The 17,098-nt window shown below is 42.1% G+C and overlaps 2 protein-coding genes across 2 annotated transcripts in view; one reads left to right on the top strand and one right to left on the bottom strand.

The window, feature by feature from the left end:
• Positions 1–95: 95 nt before the first annotated feature.
• Positions 96–1,539, bottom strand: c35h5orf63 (chromosome 35 C5orf63 homolog). The gene is made up of 4 exons (XM_026219130.1): positions 1,433–1,539; positions 924–993; positions 385–441; positions 96–314 (listed from the first exon to the last, which is right to left on the bottom strand). Exons 1-4 carry the CDS (start codon positions 1,522–1,524, stop codon positions 144–146), a joined length of 390 nt encoding a protein of 129 aa, XP_026074915.1. The 5' UTR covers positions 1,525–1,539; the 3' UTR covers positions 96–143.
• A 1,488-nt stretch (positions 1,540–3,027) lies between these two features.
• The window catches only part of megf10 (multiple EGF-like-domains 10), a 55,632-nt gene continuing 41,561 nt past the window's right edge, over positions 3,028–17,098 (top strand). Inside the window, exons 1-2 of the mRNA XM_026219111.1 lie at positions 3,028–3,153; positions 10,592–10,710. Of these exons, the coding sequence (XP_026074896.1) occupies positions 10,604–10,710 (107 nt within the window). The 5' untranslated portion in view covers positions 3,028–3,153; positions 10,592–10,603. The remainder of the gene's footprint in view (positions 3,154–10,591; positions 10,711–17,098) is intronic.

Genomic DNA, 17,098 nt, shown 5'->3' with positions numbered 1-17,098 from the left:
CCTTTCACCAATTAGTTTTCATGAGCGCAAAGGATTGTGGGTGTTTGGAGGACACATCTGATGCATGCCTCTAACTGAAAGAGGTGAAGGCAAGGTGTGTGGCAGCTCAGCTTTATTAACTGAAAGCAGAACGGTGTGGGATGTTACGGATCATCTTCGGTGGCTTGATCCAGACGCTTCTGAAGGAGAGCCGTGTTCACTCGATGCATCATCAGGAACTGTCCGTTCAGATGAAAGACAGGGATGTGGTGTCTGTATCTGTGGAACCAGACGCTGTTCTCCGGGAGACTGATGTCCACCTCCTGCAGCTCAAACTGAAACACACACACACACACACACTGATCACGTGAGCACGAGGCCGTGTGGACGCATACACACTCTTACCCTGTGTCTGTACGGCTCCAGCGCTGCTTTGGCTTCATCACACAGAGGACAGGGCTCCTGAAAACAGCAGAGCGACAGACAGAACTGAGCTCCTCCGCTTCACCAGTGATTATTCAGAATCAACCCTCATTAAAAGACCAACATCTGCAACAAGATTCTTCAAAACTTCTGTGTTTTACTGAAGGTCATGATAGCAAATGAGCAGAGATGAAGCAGACGTTAGTCACATCTGGAACAGCTTTATTTCTGAATGCTCTGTTCTAGACCGAAGGAATGAGTGACAGACGCTGAAGTGATGTTCACTGTGTGTAACACATCTCTGATCACCAGGAACATCTGTACCAGTAATCTTGGGGTACTTTCGCTCACGCACTGCTGCAGGACACATTTCTATATTCTGTACAATCTTTTAAGATTGGCTGAATTCACTGGATGAACATCACTCCGGCTGCTGTGAGAGCAGATGCTTCCCTGCTGCTTCAGAAGATGATGCTTTGACAGAGTAACACTAAACTCTTGTGTGCACAGGTGAGCTTTACCTTAGTGAAGAGCACGAGCACGGGCCGCGGCGTCTGTCTGAGCGCGCGGACCACACGGGACAACAACATCCTGAAACACATCAGATCAACATCATCACCATCATCAGCTCATACTCCTGTGCTCCTCTCACATACAGCAGACGAACACTTTGACTGTTATACAGGCCATCCTGCACTAATAAACCGTTTCATTGATTCAAATGTTTATCTAGCCACTGACAGCATCTCGAACACTACCTAGTGAGCTAACTGACGTGACCTACACAGCATCTCGAACACTACCTAGTGAGCTGACTGACGTGAGTGGCTTAGACAGCATCTCGTACACTACCTAGTGAACTGACGGACGTGACCTCGCGCGTTCTGAATGACGTTAGGTGCTGAAGCGCTGCGTGGCGTCTTTTGTGAATAAACAGTGTCGTCACTCTCTGTAGTTTCTTTAAGATTATTATATTATTATTTAAGTTATTTTAAATAAACAGAAGGCAGACTCGTCTCAGAGCTTTTACCCGTAGTGATTGTCTCGCGACGGAAGCTGCTCACCGGAAGTAGGCGTGTCCCGGAGGAGCTTCCGACTGAATACTTTCGATTTATTTTCCATAAATGTTTATTTTCTTAGAAAATTGCTAAATAACAATACAACTGATGCCATAAAATACATGACGATGAACGCTACGTGTAATGAATAAATAAATGAATACATAAAAGGAGCAACGCAATAAAATATGGGGCGAAAATCAAATCTTTTACTTTTAACAGACGCTTTATTTATCCAAAGCGATTTACAAACGAGAACAATAGAAACAATCAAAACTAACAAAAATGCAATGATACACAAGTGCTTTAACAAGTCTCAGTTATCTTAAGACAGTACACATATCCAGGCTTTTTTATTATAAAAAAAAACCGAATAGAACAAGAAAAGCGCAAACTAGTGTTAGAGGCATGTTTGGCTGCATTAATTGTATAATAAATAAAAAGAATCAAACAGAATACAAAAATATTAGAAATGCTATTGTTTTTATTTTTTTAAAAAAGAAAGCAAGCAGAAATGAATAGAGTGCAAGTCTAAAAGGGGCAAGTTTATCATGAATAGAATTATAATAGAGTGTGCTAGAGTTAAAGATGAAGAGATGTGTTGTGAGCAGGGCGTAGCTGGGGTCAGCGGATCATTGTAAAATGGTTATAAAATATGACAAGAACTCAGAGTTAAACTGTCAGAACAAATTCGTCTTGATAATGTCATAACTTTGATAGAAATGTACTTAATGGATTACAATCAACCAAAACTACAGACAACTGTTAATATGACAATATTTACAATACCATCAATACTTTGTTGACCAATTACCAAGCAATGCTTCATTTTGTTCAGACTGTGGTGTGAAAAGGTTGCATTAGCCATTCAGAAAAAAAACACATAAGCAATACATGGTGCTGAATATTTTTTGATATACAATTTTATATATAGGTAGATATTATATAATTTGATAGATAGATAGATAGATGGATGGATGGATGGATGGATGATCCATTCATCCCGAACACAGCGCGCGAGTAACCAGCTCTGTTCAGCTTTTCTGCGTCGTGTGTTTGGATGCTTTAATGTTTAAATCGACATATGGTTAGGCTTTAAGACATGTGAAAAAGATAAGCTTTGTAAAAAGAAGTGTAAAAAGTTTTGTAAAAACATAAAGTAGACCCAGATTCTTCTGATTCTGATGATTCTGCTCAGGACCGGAGCTGAAATACGACAGATCCGGGTTTGAGCTTCTCCATTTGCTCTGATCAATATAACATTTTCCCAACAACAACAATAAATCGATCATATATATTTTTCATTTGGAAAAGTCATATTCATTTGAATGAAGTAAAACTGGTGGGATCAGTTCCGTTGAACGCTTTACATTGTGTTAAATTGTGACGTCTCATAGCAAAATAAATATGAAGAGGGATATTCAAAAAAGAGATGCCCCACAGAAGTGTGACGGACGCGCGAGCCGCGGGGAACACACGGAACAAGACGCTTGTGTGAGAGCAGGTGCTCCTATTGGCTGCGTCCCTCTGACGTCACTGTCGCGGCGCGTCTTGAGGGGGGCTGAAGGAGCGCGAGCGCGTCGGGGCTCACTTCGGGTCTGTGCGCGCTTCTGTGAAACTATTAAACGAAAGAGACGCTCATCTCAGCGGAGCTCATGTGTTTAGACCGAAAACAAACTTTTGATTAGAACTGGTAAGTTTATTTATTTATTTATTTATTATTCTGTTGTTTCGCATCAGTGTGCATGATATAAACGACTTCAGGAATGCACTATTTCTGCTAGAACTGTTCTGTGAACTATGATGTGTGCACGGACTAAAGCGACTCCTCATTCCACTGAGGTCCTGATTTAATAAGGTCAAACACGTCTGATTGAATGTGAATATTTAAAATTGAATATTCATTTGGTGTCTTTATTGTAGTTTATTTGATAAGTTAATCTCAGTCGGTGATGCTGCTGGAAGTCTGGAGCTTGTTTATGTGGTTTATGTCATGGGTATGACACAGGTATTACAAGGAGAGGGTGACTTTTGAGGACATAACCCATGTCCCCATTTCTCAAAACACTTATAAATCATACAGAATGAGTTTTTTTGAGAAAGTAAAAATGCACAAAGTTTCCTGTGAGGGTTAGGGTTAGGTGTAGGGTTGGTGAAGGGACATAGAATATACAGTTTGTACAGTTTAAAAACCATTACGCCTATGGGATGAACCCATAAACCACATATACCAAAATGTGTGTGTGTGTGTGAGAGAGAGAGAGAGAGAGAGAGAGAGAGTGTGTGTGTGTGTGTGTGTGTGTGAGAGAGAGAGAGAGAGAGAGAGAGAGAGAGAGTGTGTGTGTGTGTGTGTGTGTGTGTGAGAGAGAGAGAGAGAGAGAGAGAGAGAGAGAGAGAGTGTGTGTGTGTGTGTGTGTGAGAGAGAGAGAGTGTGTGTGTGTGTGAGAGAGAGAGAGAGAGAGAGAGAGAGAGAGTGTGTGTGTGTGTGTGAGAGAGAGAGAGAGAGAGAGAGAGAGAGTGTGTGTGTGTGAGAGAGAGAGAGAGAGAGTGTGTGTGTGTGTGTGTGAGAGAGAGAGAGAGAGAGAGAGAGAGAGTGTGTGTGTGTGTGTGTGTGTGTGTGAGAGAGAGAGAGTGTGTGTGTGTGTGTGTGTGTGTGTGCGCAGGGGTCTTGTATGATGTCTGTTGTCGTATGATGATCATATTATGCCTCTGTTTGTTAAGACGAACGGTCTGATGCTCCATCTGCTTGCAATAAAAACAGCATTATTCCCATCATAATTACAGGGTTTGTCACAGACCAGTGTTTCTGAGAGACAAAAATAAGTAGCTGAGAAAGTTTTGCATCCTTTGGCGGAGCAGCTGAACGTTTAAAATCTGTCCTTGCAGATCCAGATGGGTTTTATCTGATGTGTTAGTTCTAGTCTTGTGAGGAAGAGAATGAATATAAGTGTGTGTTTCCTGCTGAGAGGGACACTAGTGTTAGGAGCTGAGACGCGGGGTGATTGACAGGGACACATGTGTGTGTTTATTGGCCAGTTCAACAGAAAGGCTGTGACGTCAACGACCCACAAAGACCAGGCCAAAAAATTCCCAAACCCCCTCTGCTTTACGAAACATTAGCGATGAAAAGGCGTGGATGCAGTTATTTTGGTTTCTAACCTCATTTATAGGAGTTTCCAATTCAGCTGCTTCGTAGTGTTCAAAGAAAGTCTAGCAAAGAGACACTCCTGTGCACACTATGCTGACTACATAGGGCACCAGATACATTCTCTTCTCCCTAGGGGTCGACGGCAAGGTCTTTGCCCCCACATCATGAATTAAACTGTGTAATGCACACCTAGCCAGGGATTATACCTTACATGATACATAGTGTTCACTGAATGATCCATCAAGTACAACATACTTCAAGTACACAAAAAAAATAAAAAATAAATGGGTGTAGGATTTACTTAGAAAGAAGATCCATACAGAAATGTCTAGTTTCGGAAAAATCGAGTCGGCAAGGAAGACAATGAACAATAACATAAAAACCAGATTTTTAACATTGAGCCTCTTCTCAAGAAAGGAGTTAATGTCTAGTGTAAGGCTGCACAATTAATCTCATTTCTAATCACTAATACATGTATGGATGCAACAATTACATAATCAATTACAGCGCAATTAATCGTTTAAAGTCCGCTTATATTATTCTGTGCACTGCTGCACTGCTCTTCTGGCTGGACTTACGTCAAGCACAATAAAACCTCTACAAATTATTTAGAATTCTCAGGCCCAAAAGAGCCCATGTTACTCCTCTCTTTATCTGCTTGCACTGGCTACCAGTTGCGGCTCGCATCAAGTTCAAGACATTGAGAACAGCCACAGACTCAGCACCCATCTACTTACACTCACTATTACTAATCTACATCCCCTCCAGAAGTCTGAGGTCCACTAGTGAGTGACCATCACAGAGAGACTCAAAATCACGTTCCAGAACATTCTCCTTCACCATTCCTGGCTGGTGGAATGATCTTCCCATCCCTATCCTGAATGCTGAATCCCGGACAATTCTCAAGCGGCAGCTGAAAACTCTCAATAAAAAGTTTTTCTGTTTATTTATTCATTCTCTTTCTAGCTTGTGCTTATTTGAACAATGTCTAAAACTTGGTATTACGAGCACTTCCTGTGTCTGTTTGCCTCTTTAAGAAGAATCACTTTATGTATCCCCAATTGAAAGTCGCTTTGGATAAAAGAATCTGCAAAATGACCAAATGTAAATGTAATACCATTAATATTTTTACTTTTTTAAGAAGAAACCAATCCAATGTATAGTTGCAATTGAATTAATAATTAATACTATAGAAAAGCACTGAAAGTTGTTCAGTTTGAGTGATTTATACTTCTGCGTTAAACCTATGCCATAGCTACGGCATGTGTGCAGTGTGTAGTATGCCGTAGCCTGACGTGCACCTTTAATATATTTTAATGTAACACCTTCTTATATAAAATAAAACAAAGCAAAGAACAATGTCTTATCATTTATTATGCTACATCAGTATTTGCCTGCAACAGTGTTGATCTGCCGTGGTACAAGATCTTGTGGAGATAGAAAGAATGCCATCTTCTCGTGTCGTTGTTGTCTCCTTTTGTAGCTAATAATGATTTAATGATTTGATATGTATCTGCCGCCGTCACGGCTATAATGCTTCTCCGACGAGCCGCTTCTTCTTCGGTGTTTGTCGTGGTACTGCAGGTTACACCAGAAACATGGACACTGCAGACTAGTGGTTTGAGTGTGTACTGCACCTCGACACAGACGACGATGCAGGAGTACAAATAAAAACTGACGCATAGTCTTCGGTGTAAAGGCTATGGAGTAGGTCCAACACAGAAGTATAGATCAGCCTTTAACCTTCATCCAGAGCATAGACGTGTCTGCACTGTTCAGAAGCCTTTCCAGAGGAAACAACACCACTGTTTTCCGTATGAATACCGTGGAGGAATGTGTGCCAGTCTTTTGCTCTTCCTCTCTCAGATTAAGAGTGTAGTGTTGTATTTCTCCCGGGAGTGTTGGAGGGCTCTTGAAGTGGCAGTAGACACAACAGTGGTTCAGAGCACTGAAGTACTGAGCTCAGACGAGAGAAGCAGACGTGGCTCTGAACACCTGTTCCCAGACTCTTTCACCAGCAGACCGCACTGACCACACACTGCTGAGCGCTTCAGGTCATTGTGTGTTGGAGCGGTGGGGTCAGGTTTCAGACTCCAGAAGCTACATCTGAACCAGTGTAAATGTTCAGTGAGAGCATCAGGATCACAGCAGTCCTATCACTCTTCCTGTCACCGTCTCTAATGTCTCTAATAGCTGCCAGTTACTGTACATTCACAGTGCATTTCATTTGACGGAGCGCTCTTTCTACTTCAGATAGATTGATGTGATGTCTTTAGCTCTGATTGGCTGAGCTTGCAGTCCACAGTGAGGTCAGCGATGCTCGTGATGACGATCTGCAGAGTTTTTGCATTCAGGGCTGTCATGCAGAGGATGAATCTAATCTTTCCAAATCTGCTGTGGATGACCCGGGCCAAAAAATGACCATGTGTTAAAAAGACTATAACACACTGTACACTGTATGCACTTGTATGAATTTTGTATGGTTATTTTGTCAATCAACTCTGATCGTGCCTGAAATGTCCAGTTTCCACACCATTATTTTTTCTGTTACTGAAGTGCACTTTACTCAACTCAACTCACACTATACTAAAAATGGCTTATGTATGCCAGCTGGGATGCACCTCATGAAATACATGAGAAAAAAAGCACCTGGAAATATGACTTCAGATCTGTGTTTTTGGAATAACGCTTGCTGTTGACACAGGCAGTGCTGCTTGGAAAGTGTACTCCAGTCCTCGGGTGTTTTGTGTCGAGGGGAACAGAGAGGTGACCTCTCAGGTGCTGTCACAGAGCGGGGGTCAGCCGGCGTTCAGAGGCTCAGGCGCCTGCAGTATACGGCCGTCTCTCGTGTTTGTGTAACGCTGCAGTAGTGGAGAGCTTTGTGAGTGCAGCTGTGCTACATTAGCGGAGTGAAAGTGATGTTTGCGAGCGCTCATCCTCACGTGAGCTCTGTTCTCACAGGTCAGCCATGACACACCACACAGAGATCAGCACTGAATACACTGACAGCCCAGCATATGAAGCATATATTCTCTGAGAGACTAATGTGTAGCTGTCTGTCATTGCTTTGAAACTCTAGGGATAGACACTGAACTCTGGAGTCTGAACTTACAGGACAGCTGAGGCTCTGTACAGAAGGAGAGCGCGGTTACTTCAGTGAAGGGCAGCGTGTGTGGTCTGAAGGGTTTCCACACTTTCTCTGCTGTCACAGGGTCTCTGACAGGTGTATCTCTGACAGTCATCTGTCCTCAGCACACTCCATTAGTTAGTGCACTGAAGGAGAGCATAGTGAGAACACAAGTGCAGGTTATTTACAGAGTGATCCAAACATATTCCAAACACAGACCTGACCAGGCATAAACAGACCAGACTCACCGACAGCGGGTTACAACCTAAATACACCACACAGAACAAAGGGAACAAGATGGCTACTTATAGCAAACAATCAGGGTAACATGACTCAAACAACCAATGGGGAACAAGGCACATGACTAGGACAACCAATCAGAACATGACAAATGAACCAAAGAACATAAAACACAGACAAACATGACTAAACTCCAAAATAAGACGTGAAAGCAATGAACAAAAACACACACAAAAAAACAAATCCCACATTACACCCCGCCCCCCCCCCCAAGGGCAGCTCCGGACACCCAAACAAAACCCAAAAAGTCCATGAGGGTGGTGGAGTGGAGGCGGAACAGGGGGAGGGATGGAGGGCCAGGCCCGTGAAGGGGAACAGGATCTGGAGAATGGGGCAGTGGGACTGGGCATGGGGAGACCACCAGGTCAGATTCGGAGGTTCACAAAAATCACTCACGTAACATGACAATCAACCAATGGGAAACAGGGCACATGACAGAACATGGACCATGACTAAACTCCAAAATAAAAGACATGAAAGCAATGAACAAGAAACACAAACCATATCCAAACCCCACATTACAGGAATGATTGACATCTTTTGAAAGAAGTCTGTTCATTTTCTCAGAATCCTTTGATGAACAGAAATGTCAGTGAACAGCATTTATTTGAAACAGAAATATTTTATAACATTATAAATGACTTTACTGTAACTTTTAAACACATTAATGCATCCTTGATTAATTAAATATTATTGTAACACTTTATTTTGGGGTCTCATAACTAGTTACCTGTTAGCATGCATATTACTACAACATTAGCCATTTATACTAATTAAGCACATATTAATGTCTTCTTCTACATCCCTGATCCTACCCAATACCTAAACGACCTTACTAACTATTGATAAGCAGCAAATTAGGAAATTATTGAGGTAAAAGTCGTAGTTAAAGGGTTAGCTCACCCAAAAATGAAAATTAGGCCATACATCACTCACCCTGAAGTCAGGTGTATATGACTTTCTTCTTTCATATGAATCCAGTCAGAGTTATTTTAAGAGTGTCTTTGATCTTTCTAACTGTTTGATGACACTCAGCAGGTGTTACACTGCATCAGTCCACAAGAAGTTTAATAAAAAGTAAAAAAAGAAAAGGACAGCGCTGACTCCATACGTCATTCCCCCGGAACTGCTTCAGTTTCCAACAGTGAGCACAAGCTAGATTAAAGTGATTATTTCATGTTGAATATTGATATTTTTCTTATTAAAACGCATTGATTCGCTACAGAAGGGCTTTGTTCACCCCCCAGAGCCGTGTTACACAGTTTTTTTTTTTAATGGAGGCACTTTATTAAACTTCTTGTGGACCGCTGCAGTGTAACCTGCTGAGTGTCATCAAACAGTTAAAAAGATCAAAGACACTCTTAAAATAACCCTGACTGGATTCATATGAAAGAAGAAAGTCATATACACCTAGCATGACTTCAGGGTGAGTGATGTATGGCCTAATTTACATTTTTGGGTGAACTAACCCTTTAATAGTGAATAAGTGTTCCCTATTCTTAAGTGTTGCCGAATATTATTATGCCCCAGAATTTTGAATGGAAGTATATTATAGTATTGTGCAGCACAACTGTGTTCAACACTGATAATAATCAGAAATGTTTCTTGAGCAGTAAATGATCATATTATTGTGATTTCTGAAGATCATGTGACACTGAAGACTGAAGGAATGATGCTGAAAATACAGCGGAGCATCACAGAAATACATTACACTTTAACACAGATTCACACAGAAAACAGATGATTTACACTAGAATAATATTTAACAGTTTTTACAGTTTTTTTAAACACTTAGGCCTAAGTGTAGCCTTGGTGATCAGAGGAGACTTTCTTCAAAACATAAAATAATAGTAATTCTTCTAGCGTTTGCCTGGTAGTGAATCTAGGGCTTTCCTCATGATAGAGTTGCTCCAGGCTTCTGTAGTGTGTCACAGATTGCCCTCCAGTTATCAGCTTTGGTCAAACTTTGTGAGAGTTTCTAATGAACATGCTGCTGAGCACAAAAAACATAAGTCAAGCACTGCCCTCATCTCTAACACACAAAACATGCCATCCACGTCACACCTCTTCCATTTCTGCTGAGTCTGGTCAGTCTGCAGATGAGATCTGGAGCTCTCACAGACCCTGAGTTTGGTTTGTTGTGAAATTCAGAGTATGTCCATCTGCATGCATCCGGGCACTGGGCTGTGCACGAGTAACTGACTGGTACTGTTCCTGAAGTACACACACACACACACACACACACACACACACACACACACACCATGACTTTGGCCTTTATATATGCTGTAAAGATGTAAACCTGATGCCACTCCTGAGCCATTTGTGATCTGAACGATTTGGTTTTCTTGAACCAGTTACTTTCACTTTTACTTATAAAGTGAAACCACTCTGCTGTATGAACTATTTATCTAAACATTTGATGTCATTTCAGTTTGAACTTGATGTAGCGTTTTAATGAATACTACAGTATGTTGTTATTTCTGATGAATATGATGATTTCAGCTGAACATGAGTCTCCCATGTGTCATGTGTGTGTTTTGTGCTTGTGTGAAGGTGTTTCCAGCAATGATGTCATCCTGTAGTCCTCTGCCATTGGCCATCACATGCTGTTTGATTGCTCTGACATCATCACTCAATCTGGACGACCCTAATGTCTGCAGTCACTGGGAGAGGTGAAACACACACACACACACATACACACACACACACACACCATATTTATTCAATACAGTGGCACTGTCATATTCATGTCATTTTCACTATGTGCTGTATCTAACTTTCTTTTTAATTATATTTGTATTAAAGGTATAAGTATGTATTTTTTACATGTTTCTTTCTGCTGTGTGGGGTTGCCGAAACTGCTTGGTGTACAGTAGTGTGAGTTGAGAGGCGTGGATGCAGATGTGAGAACTGAGTTAATCAAATGGTTTATAATAATCTAATAGACCTAGGCCTGCATTCAAGTGAGCCGGTTTAAATTTATTAAATGCAATCTTTAATTAATTTTGCAAGTAAAACTTTCAAACCTTTTGTAAGATTGGAGATCTTCACACAATCGTGGATCCATGGCCAAAAACATTCCCATTTCATACCCCTAGTGATCACAGCATTTGTGATTTCAAAAGTTTGTCAACTTAGAAAATGAACTTTGAATGAAATGGAGTGACCAATATTGTCGTTTTACTCATCAAAATGTCATCTGTTTCCAATTTCTTTGCCAGGAAACTCTGCATAGTCATTAACCCATCTAATCTAATATATAATCATCTAATGTAATAGCCCTCACTAGGCCAGATTTAGACTGTCTCTTAATAAAGGAAGGGGAAGTAAGTTGACATAAGTGGGAGCTTGACTTGCATGTTTAGCTCCCATCATGTCAACCAACTTCCCTTTCCTTTATTAAGATACAGTACAGCAGGGATATAGTTTATTAGTTTATAATGTTAGAAAGTGCAAAGATCTGCTGTGAGACCAGTAAGCAATTGAAATGAATCAAAGGGAGGGAATGCAAGTGCTTCTGGGTGTTTCATCTCTCAGGTGATCTTCTCGTGTTGCATTGGATCGTCAGCCAGTGGTGGCACTCAAAGGCCTGGTGGTGTTTTTCTCTTCCACTTCTGGCTCTTGATCAATCCAGCCACAATTCTGCATGGCAGGATGTTATCTTATTCCGTGTTTCCACCGCAGGAACTTTACCCAGGAACTAGGGACTTTGGGCTGGTACTCGTTGTGTTTCCACTGCAGGAACCAGGAACTAAATAAAGTTATGGGTAAAACAATGCCCCTCAGAAAGTCCCTGCTGGCGAAGTGGTATTTTTTCAAAGTTCCAGAACTTTCGGGGGCGGGACTTGGCCGCTAAACATCCTGATTGGTTCACGCAGCATTGGTTGAGTTCAACCACCATTTATTCAGATCATTTTCAAAATATTACTTTTATTGTTTCATTAAATCTAATTTTTAAAGTATTTCAGGTGAGAATGTAGTTGCTTAAAACTCAAATCTGTGTTTTATTTATAAAGACAGTGCTGTTGTGAGAGTAGTTTTGTGTCTCTGTGGGATGCCCCACGAGGCGTTGTTCACTTGAGGAACTCAAGTTTAGGTATGTTGTTTCAGCACCAGTGGTTGTTTTGTAGGCAAATATCAGTACCTTGAGTTTGAAGCGAGAAGCTTGGACAAAGAGCTGTGCGGCCTGCTCTGATTGGAAGGGTCTAAAAGAAGAGAAGAGGTTTTGAAAAGTGTGTGAGAGTCAGTTTTGTTGTGGTAGTATGTTGTTTTAGCAGTGGAGACATTTGCAGAGAAGGAAAAGAGGAGAGACTGATACACACTGAGGTCAGTAGAGTCTCTTGATTTATCGGACAGTCTGAGATCAGAAGGGGTGCTGCGCGCTGGTCTGGATGAAAGAGGTTTGAGTGGAGCAGAGCGTGTCAGAAGCACTGTTTGTGTCCAGGGCTGATATCTGAGAGGCTGGAGGATAGAGGATGAGCGAGAGAGTGAGAGCCAGTGTGTGTTGTGTCCAGAGTCAGTTTGAGGTTAAAAGCGTTGAGGAAGTGGTGTGCAGTGGAGTAACTATCATGTTGTCAGTGGAACAGTATCGTGTAGATAAGGTTTAGTTGGTTATTTGGGAGAACCCGTGTTTTGCACGTCATAAGAATTTTTACATATGTTGTTTAAATAAACTTAGTACACAGCTTACAGAGTACACAGCTTTATTACTTGAGTAAAAGTAAAAAATACCCCTTGCTAAATTTTACTCAAGTACAAGTAAAAGTACTACAGTCAGATGTGTACTTAAGTCAAAGTACTGAAGTACTTGTTTTTAAAAGTACTTGAGTATCAAGAGTACAAGAGTACATTTTCTAAATAGTGCATTACTACTGCCACAGTGCTTACATTTATGTACAGAAACGTCCTACATGGAGTTATGAAAAATGGTAATGTTAAGACCTTGGAGAATGTAAAAGGAATTGAAAGTAAAATCATTCTTTATTTAACACTTGTACAATAGCACAATGGCAACGCTCTGACAAACCTCTGTTAGAGTTTTGTTTTTTTTGCGCCCACATTTGAACCTGACTGTGTTAAACACACCGCATACTCAAGAACATCAAAGCAAATGCTCAGCTTACATTAATGTGTAATATCAGAAAAGAAAATTCAGCTAACAGTTGTGTGTACATGTGAGTTTCTCTGGTTTTTCATCAATCAAATCAATAAACCTCAACCAGTAAAGAAGGCAATATAGCAATGTTCAGACACACCTCTGAACCTGACCGTGTCATACATCCAGCATAGAAGAGAAAATAATAATGATTAATGAAAATCAGCAAATCAGCCGTGTTTAGGTCAGTGTACAAAGAAGGAAAAAAAAAATTCAGCTCTTTTGAGTGACAGTATTGAGCCCCTTCCTCTTATAGTCCTCTCATACAGGCAAAGGCACAAGAAAAATATTTTCAGCTGAATTAACACGATTCTCACACACACAATCTATGTGTGACAACTCTGTGTGTGTGTGTGGGCATGTGTGTGTGTGTACATACTGTCATGAAGTCTTTGGCAGAAAGCTGAATGTGATTGCTGATAGGCTGTCCAAATCAGTGGCGCCTGCACAATCCAATCATGTTTGAGAGGGAAACAACTTTTTTTCCATCCACACGGAGACACATTTCTGTGAATATACACACATTTTTTATCGGATAGGCGTTTCGTCCGGACGGCGAATCTGTATATTTTCTGAAACGATGACGTCATCAGCCCATGTCTCGCCCCTAATCAGACACCACTTCGTCACGTAACAGTAACAAAAACATGAACAAACACTGAACGATTGTCATTTTATTAACTAACATTAACACAGATTAATAAATGTATTGTTCCATGTTCGTTCATTATCTCTGTGGCAGAATTACAGCGCCACATGCTGATCTGGCATGTATACTACATCGGTATGTGGTTTCATGTGGAAGCGGATATTTCTTTACACATGGAAAAAATAGATTGGATTGGGCTAAACTCCGTCTCCGTGTGGACGGGGCCAAAGAAGTAATGGGTACTTACAGTTATGGATAGAAATGTAGCAGAGTAAAGAGTATAATATTTGCCTCTCAAATGTACTTGAGTAAATTAATGAGTACTTGTGACGCTGTAAATGGAGGACAGGAGGCAAAAGCAAGTAAATTAAGTTTATTGAATGGAGGTGTGATGAATGGATGCTGGAGATTGACGCAGGGACCTCTATGGCAGCACAGAAAGGTGAGGAGGTGATTTGAGTGCGTTGGTAGAGATGATGGTGGTGGTAGATCCGTGAAAGGTGGTGATAATCCAGAGATGACCGAACAGGAAACAGAGCAAGGGCAGGAACACTGGAGGACGAACAGACATGTACACCGAGGACCTCAAACAACGCTCTGACAAACAAGAGACGAAAGACAGGGCATTAAGTAGGCTTTTGGAATGAGCTGCACCTGCACTTACAGTCGCTCCCAGTAATCTACAGAATTCTCGCCAAAATTTGGACACAAATTGGGGTCCCCTGTCGGAAACCACGTCTATCGGGAGGCCATGTAAACGAAAGACATGATGTACGACGGTCAACACTGTCTCCTTGGCTGAGGGTAATTTGGGCAAGGGAATAAAATGGGCCGCCTTCGAGAACAGGTCCACCAGGGTCAAAACTACCGTGTTGCCCTGGGAGGGTGGGAGGGCGGTAATAAAATCTAGAGCGATGTGGGACCAGTGCCTGGAAGACCGCTGGGGAGTTGGAAAGCCCGAAGGGCATGACCAAATATTCAAAGTCTTCCATTCATCCCCCTCCCTGATACGGACCAAATGATAAGCATTGCGTAAGTCCAGTTTTGTGAAAATCAACGCTCCCTGCAATCTCTCGAAGGCCGAAGACATCAACGGCAAAGGATAAGTATTCTTTACCGTGATGTTGTTCAGTCCCCGGTAATCAATACAAGGTCGCAGTGATCCGTCCTTCTTCCCCACAAAAAAGAACCCCGCCCCCGCAGGAGAAGAGGAAGGGCGGATGAACTTCGAAGCTAGAGAATCAGAAATATATTTCTCCATAGCCTCCCTTTCCGGAACAGAAAGTGAATATAATTTGCCTTTAGGCGGAGACTTACCTGACAGTAAATCTATGTCACAGTCGTAGGGACGATGCGGAGGAAGAGAAGCAGCACGAGACTTACTGAACACTTCCTTCAGATGGAGGTACTCCGCGGGCACGTTAGACAAATCCACCGCCTCCTCCTGTAACACAGACATAGACACAGATGGACAGGCAGACACTAAACAAGACTCATGACATTTTTTACACCAGGTAAGAATGGAGTTGGAGGACCAGTCTATTTTGGGGTTATGGAGGAGGAGCCAAGGGTGACCGAGGACTATGGGTGCCAGGGGAGAGTCAAGGATGTGAAAGGAAATGGTTTTAGAGTGATTGACTGATGTGACGAGGGTGATGTCTTCAGAAATAACCAGGAGTTTCTGTCCATTGAGGGCGTGAACCATGATGTGGTGCGTAAGGGCTCTGAGGGGAATGTGGAGTCTGTGTGCCAGTGTGTTGTCCATGAAATTACCTTCTGCCCCTGAGTCCAGTAGTGCTTGACAGTGGTGGGTCTGTGCTGACCATCTTAGTCTTACCAGAAAGAGGGTAGATGATGATGAGGTCTTCTCGGCGGAGATCCCACCTGATAGTAGCCTCATACGTACTCATACGTAGAGCTCGCCCTACCTGCATGGGCTCGTGATCGTAGGAGGGGCTGGCCACGTCCCCGCCGCTGAACCGCATGTCAGTCGGTGTCCTGGATGTGGTACTGGGTAAGCTCCACCTCTCCATCCGCGTCAGACATGCGTTGACCCGCAAAGCCAGTTCAATGAGCCCTTTCAGAGTAGTGGGGAGATCCAGGGTGTCGATCTCCTTCTGGGCGCGGTCAGCCAGACCATGCAGGAACATGTCCCACTGTGCCTCCTCGTTCCGGTGGCACTCCACTGCCAGGGTTCGGAACTCGATGGAATTAGGGATGCACCGAAATTTCGGCCACCGAAAATTTTCGGCCGAAAATGGCCTTTTCGGTTTTCGGCTGATAGACTTTTATCACCGAAACAACACGGCCAAAATGTTGTGATGACGCAAACAGAAACTGCAACCTGCACGTGCACCTGCATAGCGCAGACCACGAGCTCCCCGCGACATTCACTTCACACCAGTGAGAACATTCTCTTCTTATTCCTTTATGCGCAGCACTAAAGCGTCTCCTAAAGAGATTAAGACGGACCACGAAGTGAAAACAAAGAAAAGTACAGTCTTATAGAGTCTGTTAGCACACGTCTCACTGAGATCTTTTCGGATCCTCTGCACTTCATCGCGAATGTGCTTGATCCGCGTTATAAAACCAGCGCGCACGAGAAATGATCCAGGCCGCGCTGGATGCGGAGAACCCGCGTGGAGACGGAGAAGCGCCAAGCGCAGGAGACAGATCAGAGCGCAGAAAAAAAGACTGGTCTCTGCACCAGATGAGTGGCATGCACCATCGTTGTCTGGTATGTTCAGTGGAATTCTGCAAGAAAGTGCCTCAAATAATAATAATACGTTGGCTTTTATATATATATATATATATATATATATATATATATATATATATATATATATATACACACACACACACACAAACAAACATATATACATACATAATATCAGATTTTAGCCATATTTATGCTAGATTTTCTGCTAGATTTCTGCTTTAATTTGATAAAAATCTTTATTTATGCCCTGGCCCTATTTAAATACACTCTCTCAAATATTTCTCAAATGTCAGGCACCTGACAAGCTCAACTGCTCAACAGCTAGATGGTTATCTGTCTGAAGTCCCCATCCCCAGAAGTGATAACAGTCTTGCCAACTGGAGAAGTGATGCACTTTCTAGTCCTACAGAGAACAATTTCAAATGCACTTCACCTAAATGCACTTTGTTTTTATGAGAGAACTGTTCATTTTAAAACCTTTCTGCAGGCCAGTAGCACTGTACATTATTATTAAATATACACATGAGTGGGATACAT

Source organism: Carassius auratus, chromosome 35 (genome assembly GCF_003368295.1).
Source record: "Carassius auratus strain Wakin chromosome 35, ASM336829v1, whole genome shotgun sequence".
NCBI lineage: Eukaryota > Metazoa > Chordata > Actinopteri > Cypriniformes > Cyprinidae > Carassius > Carassius auratus.
Note: the sequence above shows the minus strand (reverse complement) of the source record. Positions and strands in the feature narration are given on the sequence as shown.

What these genes read in the sequence shown, in the direction of transcription:
- c35h5orf63 (XM_026219130.1), bottom strand. Translation starts at nt 1,524, where the DNA reads ATGGAAAATAAATCGAAAGTATTCAGTCGGAAGCTCCTCCGGGACACG. An exon ending in TCGCGAGACAATCACTACGG is followed by an intron (nt 994 to 1,432) that starts GTAAAAGCTCTG and finishes GATGTGTTTCAG; the next exon opens with GATGTTGTTGTCCCGTGTGG. An exon ending in TGCTCGTGCTCTTCACTAAG is followed by an intron (nt 442 to 923) that starts GTAAAGCTCACC and finishes TGCTGTTTTCAG; the next exon opens with GAGCCCTGTCCTCTGTGTGA.